At 45.2% G+C, this 16,132-nt stretch overlaps 1 protein-coding gene across 4 annotated transcripts in view; it reads left to right on the top strand.

Annotated features, from left to right (window-relative positions):
* Window positions 1-461: 461 nt before the first annotated feature.
* The window catches only part of SCAPER (S-phase cyclin A associated protein in the ER), a 400,073-nt gene continuing 384,402 nt past the window's right edge, over window positions 462-16,132 (top strand). For 3 of the 4 annotated variants that reach the window (XM_027840666.1, XM_027840664.1, XM_027840667.1), the window contains exons 1-2: window positions 462-543; window positions 6,036-6,107. In XM_027840666.1, coding sequence (XP_027696467.1) covers window positions 6,048-6,107 — 60 coding nt within the window. In that variant the 5' untranslated portion in view covers window positions 462-543; window positions 6,036-6,047. Of the gene's footprint in view, window positions 544-1,330; window positions 1,350-6,035; window positions 6,108-16,132 lie in introns of those variants that run through there. The other variant, XM_027840665.1, reaches the window with a different exon arrangement.

Raw genomic sequence — 16,132 nt, 5'->3', positions numbered from 1 at the left:
GAAGCCTCGTGCCTGTCCATTGACATTTGCCAAGTGTAAGTGCCTTTCTTTGCGTCCCCAGCAGTTAGCACCGTGCCTGGTACACAGCAGGTGCTTAATCAGTGCTTGCTGCCTTGACTTGATGCGATCTCCTTCCTTAGACTGTCTCCCGTTATTCCTGACTCTGCTTGGCCCTTCTGCCCTTAGCACGGCACGTGTTGCCGACTCAGCCTAGGGGACAGGCGGGAAGGTACGGAGCCTGCGCCAGGCTCCAAGCGCAGCCCAAGGCTCCCGGGCGCAGGCGCACGTCCGCCCCGCCTCGCCCCGCCCCCGGCGCCCGGGACGCGAGCCGGCCCTAGGGGACTCGAGAGCAGCGGGCCGCCGCGCGTGCGCGCCGCGGACAGGTCACGTGAGCACTCCGAGAGGCTCCGCCCGCGCCCCGCCCGCGCCCCGCCCCTCCCGTCCTCGCTCCGCCCCCACCCCGGCGGGACGCTCTGAGGCGGCCCCGGGACGTTCAACCTGGCTGGAAGTCAGGCGGGCGGGCGGGCGGTCGGCGGCCCGGGGGTGAGTGTCCCGCGGGGGCGCGCGGGCCAGGGAGGGGCGGGGGCGGAGGGGCGCAGGGACGGGGGGCCCGGGGCGGGGCGGGCGGCCGGTGACAGCCTCCCGCGGCTGAGGGGACAAGATGGCGGCGGGGTGCTCCCCTCCCCCCGGGCTGGCCCCGGGCCCGCCCCCGCCAGGGGCCCCGGGCTCCGCTTCCAAGACCCCCGGGCCGGGACGACGCCGAGGGGCGGGGTGACAGGCGGGGGGGGGGGGCGAATAGGGGAGGCATGGAGGGAGGGGTCACTCCGCGTCCCCCCAGCCGGGCCGAAGGGGAGGCCCCCTCCCCGAGCAGGGGAGGGGGCGGGCTGCTGTCAGTGCCACGTGTATGCCCCTGCGCCTCAGGGAGGTCCGAGCCGGCCCGGGCGGGGGAGGGGAGCCCCGGGGCGGGGGCGGCCTTTCAGAGCCCGGGGCTGCGCCCTCCTCGCGGCCGGGTCTTTGCATGCCCCCAGCCCCCTTGAAATGCCCGGCCTTGGCCTTGGCCCTGACCGTGACCCCGGCCAAGCGCCGGGCTGGCGGTTACTAGGAAGAAAGCCCCTCGTAGTCAGGCTGCAGTCTCTGGCGTGTGTGTAGCATTGGGTGGTTTGCCATCCCCATTTTACAGATGAGGAAACTGAGGCAGGTGGAGGTGAAGTGACTTGCCCAGGGCCACACAGCTAGGATGTGTCTGAGGCTGTATTTGAACTCGAGACTTCCAGACTCCAGGCCCTGCCTCTTCTCTTTACTAAAGACATGATTTTCCATGCCCTTGTTGGAATGTAAGCTCCACCTGGGTAAGGATTGTTTCATTCTTTGTGTTTGTATTCCCGGTGCCAGGCTGGGTGCTTTGCACATCGCAGGTGCTTAATAAGTGCTTGTGGAACAGATGAGCTTCTGTCTTTAACCCTGGTAAAATGGGTAGACCACCCACCCATTCCCCGCAAAGCTTACCCTAAACCTGAAGGTGAGATGTGAACAGAATTAGGGGAAAGCTGAAGCCCAGGGAAGGAATGTGATTGCCCCAGGTTTCAGAGCAGGTCACTGTCGGGTTTGGGGTTAGAGCCAGGGTCCTAACTTTTGGTCCAGGCTTCCACTAGAGAGCTCCATCTGTTCGTTCACCTAAACCGCTGCCTCCTTCACCAGATGGGCCTCTTCTCCAGGGTGCTCTGCCCACTCCAGGTTCCTCTCTCACCCCGGCTGCCCTGGTGCTTCCTGGAAGCTTTTGCAAGTCCCTGTTAGAAGATGAGGCTGTGGCTGCAGGACAGGTGCTGGGGGTGGGGCGTGGCCCAGACTGCTGGACCCAAGTGACCAGAGCCAGAGAGAACCTGTACTGCCTGTCCCAAGAAGCCTGAAGTGAGGGGCTCCAAAAGAGCAGAGTTTGGCTCCCTGTCAGGACTGGGTGCAGCTTGTCCCTTCCTTCTCCTCCTACTAGGGCTTCTGCAGAAATGATTCCTTAGTGCTAATAGTGTTAAGTCCAACCTTGTTGTAAAGAATTTGAGTTTTCTTCCTAGACAGTTACCAGTAAGTTGGTATATGCTTTGTGTATTTTAATTGACTTTAAGAAATATTCCTGGATTTATTTTTAACTAATTGAGGTCATCATTCTTAACCTCTTTTTGTATTACTTAACCTCATTTTCCTCAGTTGTAAAATAGGGTTCATAATAGTACCTACCTCCCAGGGTTGTTATGAGAGTCAAATCAGGTAATATTTACAAACTGCTTAGCACAGTACCTGGCACGTAGTAGGTGTTTAATAAATGCTTGTTCCCTCCCTCTTGCCCACCCACAAACACTGAAAAAAATCCTATAGTGCTATATGGAACAGCTTTGAAAATGGCTGAAGGAACTGCTCTGTTGAAAAGATTTTCCTGTATGACATGATAAACTGAAAAACTTCCTCCCTATTCGTCCAATAGGAAACCATTTGCTTGAAGCTCTGTTAAAATGAGTAGAAAGGAGTAAATTTTTCAAGCTTACTTTTGACCAATATTAGGAGAGTCCATTTACCACACATTTTCAAGCTTCTGTACTTCTGCTATGTTCAAGGCATTGTGAGATGTTTTTTAGACAGTCTTTCATATCACTAGACACAGTGCTAAGCACATAGTAGGGACTTATTAAATACTTGCTGATTGTTCCATTCAAAGCCACCTACAAGGAGTCCTCTACTAAATTCGTCATCGTGGTGGGATCCTGAGTTCTCTTTGGTCTCTGACAGCAGAATGTAAAGTCTGTTAGGTCCTTCCAGGGTGGCAGACCTGGTGATGGACAGATGTCTGAGGCCTGCCATCCCAGTTTTGGCCATGGGGTCATGAAGACTGTCTGCTATCTGGATGAAGTCATGGCTCTATTGAAGTGTTCAGGGGATAGTCATAAAATAACAGAACTGAACAGCTCCCTCTCCTCAGACTGATTGCCGTGGTGCCCAAAGATGCGAAGTCAGCCCTTGTCTGGACTGGTGGTCTACATTGCCGGCGTTGAGCAGGGGTGCCTTTTGTGCCTCCACAGTCGCCCCCAAGCCAGTCAACAGGCTAAGTGAAACTGTGCCCAGGGCCTGGGCTGCCAGTACAAAGATTGGCAGCATGGATCTGTTGCCAAAGAGGTTTTATGTTTTAAAGTAAAGTTTATTGATATCTTTTGTTTTTAATTACCTACAAATCCCATCGCATCCCCCCATTCTCTTCTTAGAGAACAATCTCATAACAGAATAGGAAAGATGAAAAAAAAGCAAACAATTAGATCAGCAAAACTAACAGCCATATAAAAATGTATGGTGTATGCAGTGTTCCACCCCGGTTATCCCCCACTTCTGCAAAGAAGCCACAGGGGAGCTGCTGCCTTCTCTCTTCTCTCTGAGACCATGCTTGATTGTTACAATTTAAGTGCCTTGGAGGTGATTTAACTCGAGGTGATTTTCCTTCTGTTGAATTCTTTTAGTACTTTGCACCTCTCCCGTTTTTATCTCTTCATATTTTATTTTTGTGTGCTTGTCTTATCTCTCCTAATAAGAACAGCACGCGTCGCCTACAGTAACTTATATTTGTGGAAGGTTTACTAAGTCAGTCAATAAACATTTATTTAGTGCATGCCACGTGCCAGGCTCTGTGCTTAGCGCTGGGGGTTCAAAGAAAGGTTAGTGATGGTCCCTGCCCTCAAAGAGCTCACAGTCTGATGGGGGAGATGCCATTTTAACAGCTATATGCAAACAAGCTAGAGAAGGATAAATTGGCAGATTAACTGAGGGAAGACGCTGGCATTAAGAGGGGTTGGTAAAGGCTTCCTATAGAAGGCAAGAAGTCAGTTGAAACTTGGACACCAGGGAAGCCTGGAGAGAGAGCAGGAGGGAGAAAGCCCCATGCCAGGGGGCTGAGATACTGGGAGGGGGGGACAGAACATCCAGGAAACTCTTGCCACTGGATCAGAGTATGTGGTGGAGGGGAGGTGTAAAAAGACTTGGAAGGTAGGGAAAGCGGGTTTGGAAGGATTTTTGGACACCAGACAGGATTTTCTGTTTGATCGTGGAGGTGGTAGGGAGCCCTGGAGTTGATTGAGTGGAGGGGAGGGGTGACATGGTCAAACGTGTGTGGTAGAAGATCTCTGATGGTTGGATGGAGGGTAGACTGGAATGAGGGCACGCTTATTGCCTATAGATCCTCCAGCAGGTTGTTGTAGCAGCGCAGGTGTGAGATGGTTGAGGCTCGGCCCGGGGTGGTGACTGTATCAGGAGGGAAGGGGTCTGTGTGACAGATGTTACAAAGGTAAACTAGGGCTGCCTTGGCAATGGATTGGATGGGGGGGGGGGGGGGATGAGGAAGGAGCCAAGGAGGACCCCTAGCTATAAATAAGCCTGGGGGATTGGGAGGATGCATTTCTGACTGCTCTGTAAGGTAGGTGTTGCAAATTAGGAAACTGAGTCTTACAGAATTAAAAAATCTCTCATGATCATGCTGGTAATAAATATAGGATCTTTGGCTTGAATCCAGGTTCCCTGACATCTAGTCTCTTGTTTTCTTCTTGAGAACAAGTAGTATTTTATATGTGCCCTTGCATGTAATAAACCTTTACTCAGATGCTGGGTGAAAGAATGGATAATGTGATCCCCCTCTGTCCTGCTGGTAACATCAGATAGCATGGATGACAAACTTGCTCCTGAGGTGCTGAGCTTTCTGTGCCCTTGGGTCTCCAGTAAGAATGTCTGAATTACAGAGCAAAATGAAAGACCTGGAGAAAACTCTGGCCTTCTCACCTCTGTACAGTACTGATTATTGGGAAGATTATGAGAGTTTTTGGTTTTGTTTTTTTTTTGTTCCTAGACTGATAGTCAAAATTCACATAGGGAAAAGATAGGACATTCTTGCCTGTCCTGTTGTCTCTTTTATTTCTGATTGCCAGATAGGAGTTTTTTAAATTATGTGTGTAGCATGTTCTTTTTTCTTGAAGGTTTATTTTATTTTATTTTATTTTTCCAATTAACAAGCAGTTGTTTTCTTTCCTTCTCACTTCCCTCCAGTCACATTGGGGAAAAAAGGAAAACCCTTGTTAACAGTTATAAATTGTATGAACAAACAAAATATATTCCTGAATTGCCCACGTCCAAAAATATCTATCTTATTTTGCATCTTGAGTCCATCCCTTCACTGTTAGGAGGTAGGTGGCCTTCTTCATCATCCATCTTCTGGAATCGTGGTCAGTCATCAGATTAGTTATTTTAAGTCTTTACAGTCTTATTATTACATAAATTGTTCCCCTGCTTCTGCTCACTTCAGTCAGTATCAGCTCACACAAGTTTTCCCAGGTCTCTCTGAAAATCATTTTTACAACGCAATCATATTCTGCCACATTTATTTATCATAACTTTTTCACCCATTTCCTTGTTGATGGACACTCCCTTAATTTCTAGTTCTTGGTCACTACCCAAAAAAAAAAAGAACTTTAAATGCTTTCTATATGCTTGTACCTATGGGTCCTTCTTGCTCTTTCTTTGTGGGAGATGGGCCGAGTAGTGTGGCCTTGCTGAGTCAGAGGTATAGGTAGTGAGTTTTTGGGAAGGCACATGTTTCTTTAAAACCCAGTTTTGTTATTTATGGCACTACCGATACTTTCAGCATGGATGTTTTTTTAAAAAAGATGTTATTCTGATTTGCCTTAAGGACATTGAAATGCATAGCAGAACACTGTACTGTCAGAAGAAAAAATTCTGATCTCAGCTTCCCCATAAACTAGTAGTATGAACTGTCATTTGGTTCCTGTGGGCCTGGGAAATTGGACTTGGTGTTTTCTAAAGCCTGTTGGGATGTCTTAAATTCCGTAAAATGTTCATTACCTACATGTGTAAAGAGTCATAATTTTTTTTTTCACTGACATATGAGTGGAACAATTTTGAACAGTTTTTTAATGTGTCGGAAGATAAAATTGCTTTGTTTTGAATGTGTTAAAAAAAAAGATCAAATTAATGACTGATACTGTCTTTTATTGCAGAGGTCAAAATCCATGGGTTCAGCTAGAAATGTGATAAGTGAGCCTGTTGAAGTAGAAGACTATCTAATGATGGTAAGTCATTCTCTCTTATAGGCAGTTGTAACAATTTTTAAAAATTGTGTAAATTAGATTTATTTGAAAATAAGATCATTTGCCTTGTACAGTTAAAAAGTTATTTTTAAAGTTGTTTTTAAAACTTTAGCTGGGCTTGCCCTTTTTCTAAAACTTAATATATCCCTTGAACATTTTGTAAACTCCCCCAATACTTAATTTTTTGGTAACAAAATCAAGAGAAGTAAATTTATCTAGTTTACACAGTTCTTTCTATAAGTAAGCACTTCTGGGTGTATATTATTAATTAGTTGGTGGCGATTACTTTTAGATGGTTGTATTCATTTGTGTCTTCTGAATCCTATCTTAAAGAGACTCGAGGGAAGTTTCTTAAGTATTCTACGAGGAATCCTTTTGTAAGACAAAGAAGAATTATCCTCCAACCGCTTCTTTTTGTAAGTTTGAAGTCTTGTCTGTCAGGTTTTCTTAGCGGAGCATATAATAATACTGGACTGCCTGTGTCATAGGGTTGTTAGGAAGGTCAGGTGAGGTCAGATAGGGAAAAGTGCTTTGAAACCTACAGAGTGCTATATGAATGTGTGTGTGTAAATATATAAAAATATGTGTAGGATGTATAATATACACAAATTATATTTACAAATTTGAGACTTTATTATTACTAAAGGAAAGGCAAAGGAAAGGCTACTTGAAGTAACTGGAATACGGACACATGATCGGTCTTGTCTGCTTTTGTCATCCTTTGTCTTGCCGCTGTCTTCTGTGGGACTTTTGGCCTGTGGCCTGCCTAAGGCTGATAGCTGGCCCCCTCCAAAGTCACCAGTTCTAGACCAGATAGTCAGCTTAGCCAAACTAGATAGACATTTTATTTTTCCAATTAACAAGAGTTGAGGAGAGGGGTGGGAACAAATAGCTGTTTGCTTGTCCATAAAATATTTATTTGCTAGTATTTTATTATATTTTAAAATAATAGCTAGCATTTATGTAGCAGCCTAAGGTTTGCAAGACGCTTTACAAATGTTATCTCATTTGATCCTCACAATAGCCTTGGGAGATAGGTGCTGTTATTATCCCATTTTACAGAGGAGGAAGCTGAGGCCTAGAAAGGTTAAGTGACTCGCCCAGAATCACACCTCTAGTAAGTGTCTGAGGCCATATTTGAACTAAGGTATTCCTGACTTCAAGTCTAGATCTCTGTCCTCTGTGCCACCTAGCTGCTATACACACACACACACGTATGCATGTGTACACTAGCACATATAAATATGTGTACATATGTGAATATTGTCTTCTGTTGCTTTGTTACAAATGCTTCATCACTGATCCTTAAAAATTCCTTGCTCTCAGGGTTCTTTAAAGCCTCCTGTCCTGGTTGTGAGGATGTTTGTACATACAGCGTTTTCTTGGAGAAAAGCGCTATATAAGTTGAAAGCCGTTACCCTGGCCAGGACGGAGTGTTTCTGGGCCACGGTCACAGCTGGTGTTTCTGCCTGATGAGTGGGTTAAGTCGCCAGTGACACAGGCCCTGGGAGACTGTGGGCGCAGTGCGACAAGATATAGCTTGCTGTCTTTGTTGTGCTCTCCGCATTCTTTGTCGTTCTCATTTACTAGGGAAGACACCTGGGGATTCCAAGGCTTCGAAAGCTACCCCCCTTTACTGTAGGCAATTTTCAGGTTGAAAATGCACCTAGGCACCTTCTTAGTGGAATGAGTGTGTGTTCACAATAATGGACTTTGGTGATGCTGAATAATCTGTCATATTGTTCAGTGTCTTCTAAGGCATCCACTGGGGTTACCACTCAACATTCTCACCAGCAAGCTCTGTGAAGTGGGTAGAATCATGGGCAGGTTGCTGGGAGGGAACCTTTGAGATCAACTAGTGTAGTTCCCTTGTGAGTCCGCAGATGACACCTTGGTCTGTCCCAAGGGGAACCTGTCCTGCGCTGCTCCCCTCCTACTAACTTAAACTTCGAACCAGTCTTCAGTTGGATTCCTTGCTGCACCTTCTCTGTAGCTTCGTGAGCCCCAACCTTACTGCCAGTGTCTGGGAGCTGCCCGCTTCTCTCTCAGTGTCCACTTGACCCCTCCGCTTGAGCCAACATGATCTTAGGGAGGGTCTATTTACAGGGGAAGAAGAAAGTTATGGTGTACTTACATGCATGTGTGTGTGTAAGGAGATTCCATATGTATATATATTTACACACATAATGTAGAATTATGTCATATATATTTGCATATACACATAGGTGTATACATGCATATGTATGTGTATGTATACATATCTCTATGGATCCTCGTACTCAGTGTTCCAGAAGTTACCTGATCAACACTAGCTCCCCCAAGACCTGTGTGAAGATTCCGTCAGGCCTTTTGAATTTGTGAGATCTGCCGTGATGACGAGGTCCTCCACAAATGTGGTTTATCTCCTTTGTCCTGGGCCTGGAATGACTTCTGTCTCTGAAAGCTTTGGCTCCACGCCACTTCAGTGCCCTGGCTTTAGTGTATTGACAGATTTATAACCAGCATCACATCCTTCTTGACCAGACTGGGAGGCCAGCATGATACCTTGCTGACCCCAAAATTCTTCTACATGCAGGTGATTTCTGCCTCCTCAGCCCCTACATCACTCAGGGTCAGTCACTGAAAAAAGCCACGTACGCTACAGGTTACTTTATTTTAAAGCTTTGTTTCATTTTTATTGACTCATTTTGTTTTTACATCACATTCATTTCTTAAATATCCTTCCCTTCTCCTTTATATAGTTAGCTATCATCCGTAACAAAGGAGAAAAAAAGCACATGAGTAAAACTCAGCACATGTCTATCCTCTCTGACAATATACTCAATATTCCACCCCCTGCCAAATCCTCCACTCCCTGCTACAGACAATTTTAGACAACACTGCACTGCCCAGCTCCTGTATCTCCTCGTACCTTAATCATCAGAGGATGTCATGGCTGGGTGGGTGACTTAGGCCTTGACCTCCTAACTCTTAGCTCAGTGCTGTTTTTGGTGTAACAAGCTGCCCCTAGGTTAGCATCTCCTTAGGAAAGCTTTTCCTTCATGGTGATTCTGGAAGGAGCTGAAAATGCTTCTTTCTCTTCTGGGGCTGTGGGATTGGGAGGGCTTGGAGGAAAGAAGGCTATTTGAGTGATTGAAACAGTGCTCAGGTCTGTGGAGGAGTCCATAGGGTGTGGGACAAACTAAGGGAAGAAAGTGAACCGGTAGGCTGGGGGGGAAACAGAGTGAAGCTGTAGGAGATCTGGAAATCCCTACTGAAAAATAGCTCTTAACTTGAAAGAAAAAATAGTCTGTGCTTTAAAAGAAAATCGTTGGTGCCACACAGCCCAAAATATGCTTTGGATTGTGGGAGAGAATCTTTTTGTAAGACTTCAGACTAGATCTTTGATTTTTGCCAGTGTGGGTTAATCCCTCCACGACACAGATTGCAGCCCCTTAGCAGCTCAGTTGATCTTTTAGAGTTGCTGTGGCTAGAAAATTCCTGGTGATGCAGCTGGCTTGGTGATTAGCTTCTTGGAACTTAACTTGTCCTCTGACAGTAGACGTAGTGTTCATCTCCAGACCTTTCTAGCTTGGAGCCGTTCCAGCTTAGTGGAACCTGCCAGGTCTTGTATTTGAGAAATCAGGGTCACCTCATTGACATGAGCAGGACTTAAGTGGAAGGAGAAAATCTTGCAGAGATTTTGGAACAAAATGAGTTGAACTGCTTTGGATTATGTGGGGTCTCAAATTGAAAATTTTCTTTCTGTTTTTACTTCATTGAATTTTAATAAAAATTTATCTTGCAAAATACTTTTTAACTTTCATTTTTTAGTGGCTTAAGGCTTTCTAAGCATTTTCTCCACAACAAGCCTGTGAGGTAGGTAGTACAAGTAGTCTCTGTTTTATAATTGAGGACATGAAAGCCTGGTTTGTCAGAGCTCGTGTTGGAATTTAGTGTGGTAAACAGTGGGCTCAGCTTGAACTGTGGTCCCATCTTCTTCATGAAGCCTTGCCCAGTGCCCCTTCATTCCAGAGCCTTCCCTTACTTTGTTGTCTCGTATTTATCCTGTAAGAGCTCATTTGTACATAGGTGTGTGCATTTTGTCTCCCTTGGGTTCACCTTGACAGCAGGGACTGTTTTTTGCCTTTCTTTGTATACCCAGTGCTTAATAGTGCTGGGCACATAATAGGTGTTTAATCAGTGCCTTTTGGCTGACTGATTCTAACTTGGAAGCTATTTGCCTATAACCTAGTAGCATTGGCCGTGAACTTGGGAGCTGAGAGGAGAAGAGGAGTTGGGGACTGTTTGAGTTGCTGAAGGAAGGCCTACCAACTCCTGTTGCTTCAGAAAGTCAGTCCTAGGAGAAGGAAATTGCCCAGGATTCAGCTTAGCATGAGGAACTGTGCAGATTGCATCCCTGTTCCTTCATAGAATCCTAGAGTCTCAAAGAGTGGGAAAGGACCTTGGATGTCATCTGGTCCATGCTAGGCCTAAGTAGGGATCTCTTCTGCACAGATCCTTGACTAGTCCCACTTCCACTTTGAGACCTCCAGGGATGGGGAACATTACCTCTCAAGGTCAGTTATTCTCCATTGACCAGTTTCCTTGCAGGAAGCTTGGAGTTGGGAGGGATTTCAGAGGCCAAACCTCCAGTGGTCACCCAGCCTGTGTTTGAAGATTCTACTTCTGTCCCCACTCTCCTCACTCTGTACTCTTTTTAGGGATTCACTGGGAGCTTCTCCCACTAACTGCTCTCTCAGGGACCCACATATAAGGCCTACCCCTAGACTTCCTTTTCATGTGTTCTAGTTTGTCATTGTCCTCCCCAAACTATGGTCTGAACACAGTTCAGTAGTCCATTTAGGGTGGAGGGCAGTGAGTGAAACTATAAACTCTCTGATTGCAGATTTCTGTTAATGCCACGCCCCCCCCCCATACTGCATTAGCTCTTTTGACTGACATACCATAATGTTGACTCATACCAACCGTTTAAAAAGACCTCTATAACTTTCAGGTCTTTTTAACATGAACTCTCCCCTAATTTGTTCATTTACCTTCTTGGGACCTTATTTTCATTTCTATTAAATTTAATCTTGTTACATTAATCCCATTGTCTCCTCCTGTTATTATCATTTTGCATCTGGATTCTGTCTCCCAACACGATCACTGTTTCATGTGCAGGTTTTATAAGCATGCTGCCTTTGCCTTTATCTAAGCCACTGACGAAATATTGAACAGAGAAGGGCCTGGGGCAGAGCCCTGTGATGATCCCTCCAGGTCAATGTCAGTCTTTAATCACTTGCAGGGCCTAATCATTCAGAGCAACATTTGACTCAGTTATTTGGAAATGTGCTAAAATCTTAGTGGGTCCCTGAGTTCCTCGTGCCATCACATGGATCTCTTTAGCTTGGCCCCTCCATTCTTTCTTAGGATAATCACTTTTGTGTGTATTGTTAGCATTCTGATCTGTGCTCAGGATAACTCCCTTCCTTTTCTCTCCTAAGCTCATAAGTTGGCCAAGTCATTTTTTCTCTTCTGTTCTCATCATTCCTACTTTGGCACGTAGTTCTCATGTGTTGTTAGGGGCCTGCTGACTTGCTGCAGCTCACGTCATATGCACACCTTAATTCAGAGGGTGCTGTCAAGGAGAAAGCTGTTGCTAGCCTCGTGCTAAGCCTCATGATACAGATTTATCACTGCTCTCACCTTTTGGAGTTCTCTGTCCAAGACCTTGGACAGGCTGCATTATGCCCTGGCATGCATGATTTTCCAGGAGACTCATATAAAATATAGGGAAACATAGGTATGCTAAGGTGGGAACCCTAGATCAAGCTGGACAGTTTAACTGAGCTTCTCCCACACCTTTTAGACCCCACCACAAATCTGGGCACTGTTTCTACCACTCAAGTGGCTTTTCTTCCTTTCTCCTCCCATTTTCTCCAGCAGATTGTCTCCTCAGTCATCTCCTCTTTTTAACCTTCAATCTTTCTTTTTCTCCTGGTTCCTTTCCCTCTTGCCTTCAAACATGCTCAGGTTTCCCATATCCTTACAAGACCATGCTGTTCCCTCAAGCTGTCGGCCTTTATCTCCTCCCTTTCTCAGCTAAACTCTTAGGAAAAACTATCTACACTCACCCACTGCTTCCACTTCTGTCACTCCTCAATCCTTGGCAGTATTGCTTCTTACCTCATCCCTCATCTGAATGTGTTCACTGTAAAGTACTAATGATCTTGTAATTGCCAAATCTTATGGTCTTCTTCCAGTCCTTGTCCTTTTTCAGCTCTCTCTGCTCCATCTGATCCTGTTGGCTGTCCTCCTCCCAAATGCTTTACTCTGGGTTTTCATGACATTAATCTCTCCTGTGTTCCCTCTGCCTGTCTGACTACTCCTCTGTCTCTTCATCCATATTACTCCCCAGAACTGTGGCTTAAGGCCCAAGGCTCTGTTCTGGGTCCTTTTCTCTCCCTACTCTCACTTGGTGACTTCATCAGTTCTCACAGTTTAAGTATCATCTTTATGCCAGTGATTCTTGTATTTATATATCTAGCCTTATACCCCTCCTTAGCTCAGGTTCTGCATCACCAGCTGCCTTTTGGACTGTTTCATGTGGGTGTTGGCTAGGTGTCTTGCATTCAGCATATCCAGAACAGAACTCGTTATCTTTTCCTTCAAACTTCCCCATCTCTTAGTCTTCTCTATTAATTTTGAGTGTGCTGCTGGGGTGTTCCCGGTCACCCAAGCTCATAGCCTCAGGGTCATAACTTTCCATAGCCCATTTGTTGCCGAGGCTTGTCATTAATACCTTCACAATATCTCTTACTATGTTCCCTTCTCTCTACTCATGTAGCCACCTCACCGATGTAGGCTCTCATCATCTCTTACCTGGGCTACTGCAGTGTTCTCCTAATTGGTCTCCCTGTCTAGAGTTTCTTCCCCACTCCTCCACCTTCCATTGGCTGCCAACCTGATTTTTCTAATATATAGGCCTGAGTATGTCCCCCCTCTGCTAGTGAGCTCCAGGATCAAATATAAATTCTTTTGTTTGACATTTAGATCTCTTTATGTCCTGGATCTTTCCTGCCTTTGCAGTATTCTTACACCTTATTCCTCTCTCCACACTTGATTATCTTGTTCCTTTGGCCTTTTTATTCTTCCATATTGTTTTTCCCTTTGTAACATTATTAAATGTAAAAACTTTGTTTCTATTGAAACTCTGGTTTGGAAGAGGATGAACTGGACAATGTTACATGGTTAAAAGTGGTAGCCGCCTTCTTTCTCATGTCCCTTGCTCACTGTTTTCCAGACTGTTCTCTGCGTATTACCAGGCAAGGACTTTGGATCCTATGTTGCTAAACTCTTCTCTGGTCGTGGGCTTTCTAGTCAGCATTTCGTTTTAGTTTTTTATCCTTTTCAGCAGTAAGCTAGATGGCCTGTTACATGCTAGGCTGTTTGGACTGTGGTAGATGAGGTAAAATCTTAGGAGTTGAGAGGGCCCTTTAAGGTAGTGCTCAAGTAGCCTGCCCAATGCAGGCATTTCTTCTATGAGAGGGTCTTTACTAGCAGATTGTCCTCTTGCCTCTACTTGAATGCTTCCAGGGATGGGTAACTCATTCTCTCATGAGACAGTCCGTTTTGTTTTTGTACAGACGTAATTGGTATGCTGTAGTAATACTTGAAAGTAAACATAAAGGCCCCCAGCAGTGTCTCATTAGGCAAATGATAGGGGTGTGGGATTTAGCACGGGGCATGGGTAAAAGTGATACGTTGCAATTTGTTAAGGGGCAAAGTCCTGACAAGTGGGGGAGCTGCAGACTAGTGAAGCCTTCCTGGAGGAAGTGGTACCGAAGTTTTGTGGTTTCTTAGAATTTGATGATGAAGTATATTTCAGGCATGAACAGTGCAGAAGTAGGAGATGGGCTATCAGATTCAGAAGGCAGCTATTAGATCAGTTGGGCTAAAATGTAGAGTTCATAGAGTCATAGATTTTGAGTGGGGAAGGGACCTCAAAGGTCTTCTAGACCAGTGCTGTCACACTCAAATAGTAACAGATCACTAACCCATACCTAAGAATCCCGGTGGACCAGCCATGGAGTGACTTAGAAAACCACATATGAACATTTCTTTGTCCTATTTTATTTTTATTTATTTTGTTAAAAATTTCCCAGTTACATTTTGTGTTTTGACGCCTCTGATCTAGACCAGTGCCTTCATTTACAGATAAGGAAACAGCCTCAGAGAGGAGAGAACTCACATTCCTTGTAAGTAGGAGAGTTCAAATTTGAACCCAGGTCATCTGACTCCAAATCCTGTGATCTTTCCATTATTCCAGATAAAATCATGAGGAGGAGTAAAGTAGGTTGGAGTCAGGTTGTGAAGGGCCTTAAATTCCAGGCTAGGAGTTTGTATTTTATGTAAGAGAGAATAGAGAATAGCAGGTTTTTGAGTAGGTAATGATGCAAATAGACTTTTGCTGAAGCAGGATTATCTTTGTGGAGAAGGTACTGGAGGGGAGATTGGATTGTACGGTAGCCTAGGTGACCAGGGTTTGAACGAGAGCCATGTGAGTAGCTGGAAGGGGAGAGAATGGACATAGGATTGACGAGATGGTGGCAGGTCTGATTTGGAGTTGAGGGAGAGGGAAGACCTCCTCACAGCTACCAGCCTTGATGACTGGGGAGAAGGCAGCATCCTGGAAGGAAACGGGGTGATTTAGAGGAGGGGTGGGTACAGAAGGGAAAATAGAATTCCCTTTGGAATTGTTCTTCTGTTGTGCTGGAAAAGATATGACCAGTATGGTCTCAGCAAGAGACTGTCTGTCTCCCGAAGACCAGCCTAGCTAAATATGTAAGCAACGGTTCATTGCTCGTAAGTAGTCTGGCCATTGCGGGATGAATTATTTGGCTGGGGCAGCCTGTGAAATAACGAAAAATACAAAATGACCCTCAGTGACGGTGGCGGGATGGGGTAGGGGTGAGCAGACAGTACTAAAAGTGACAGATTTCAGACTGTCTAGAAACAGCTATTCTGCTGGCATCCTCCATGGGAGGTCCTTGTCCACCCACCTGAATGGGCTTACAAACTACTGGAGGAAGTGAATCTTAGAAAGTTTGAAGAAAAGTGGAGTTTGAAGGTGAAGGGGAAGAGAGCTGGCTTGAAGGCCCCGGGGCACCCCCCCCCTCCCCGCTACAGTAGAACTGGCTTTATTATATCCTGGTGGAGGGGAGGCACCGGCGACCTCATTTGTCCTTGTATATCCTCAGTGCCAAATACATTTAATGTTCGCTTAACTGCATTGTGTATCCAGAGGCAACAAGAAACCTAATTTTATGGGACGCGCAGTCATCTAGTATTGCATTGTTTATGATGAAATTTTGTAAGCTGTCTCCTGTGAAGATAGTTACTGCTAATTCACCAATTGCAGAGGATGAGCAGCTGTAGAGACTCTACAGACAACGTAGTAAGATCTTCCCAATTTAATTACTATATACTTTTGTACTTGGAAACTTTAATGTAAAGGTAAAGTAGGGGAGGATGACTGAAAATACGTCTGGCATCAAGAAATGTAAGAGGCTAGAGGTTTATAGATTACAAAGAAGCCTCGTGGCTGTGTGCCAGGAGCATTTTCTTCAAGAGGAGCATTGGGAGATGCTTGAAATGGCAAACAACAAATAATGAAATTGACTACATCTTAAGAGATAAGAAGTGACTCCTTATCATTGTGGGAGTCATTTCCAAATCAGCTGTCTTTGTACAGTCAGACCTTTGCCTTGTAAGAGCAGAGATCATAGTATCATAGATTTAGAGCTAGAAAAGACCTTAGAGGTCATCTATTCTAACATCCTCATTTTGCAGATTAGAAAACTGTTGCCCAGAAATAAAAATCAATACCAAGTTAGAAGACCAGTAAGACAGATAATACATTAGCTAATTTGATTTAAAAATAAAAAAGAGAGGAAAACCAAATTACCAAAATCAAAATTGAGGAATTGATAACAAATGGAGAGAAAACAAAATTATAAGAAAAT

The sequence above is a fragment of the Vombatus ursinus genome, unplaced genomic scaffold (assembly GCF_900497805.2).
Source record: "Vombatus ursinus unplaced genomic scaffold, bare-nosed wombat genome assembly UNPS02014847.1, whole genome shotgun sequence".
Classification (NCBI taxonomy): Eukaryota; Metazoa; Chordata; class Mammalia; order Diprotodontia; family Vombatidae; genus Vombatus; species Vombatus ursinus.
This window is presented reverse-complemented; position numbering and strand designations above follow the sequence as displayed.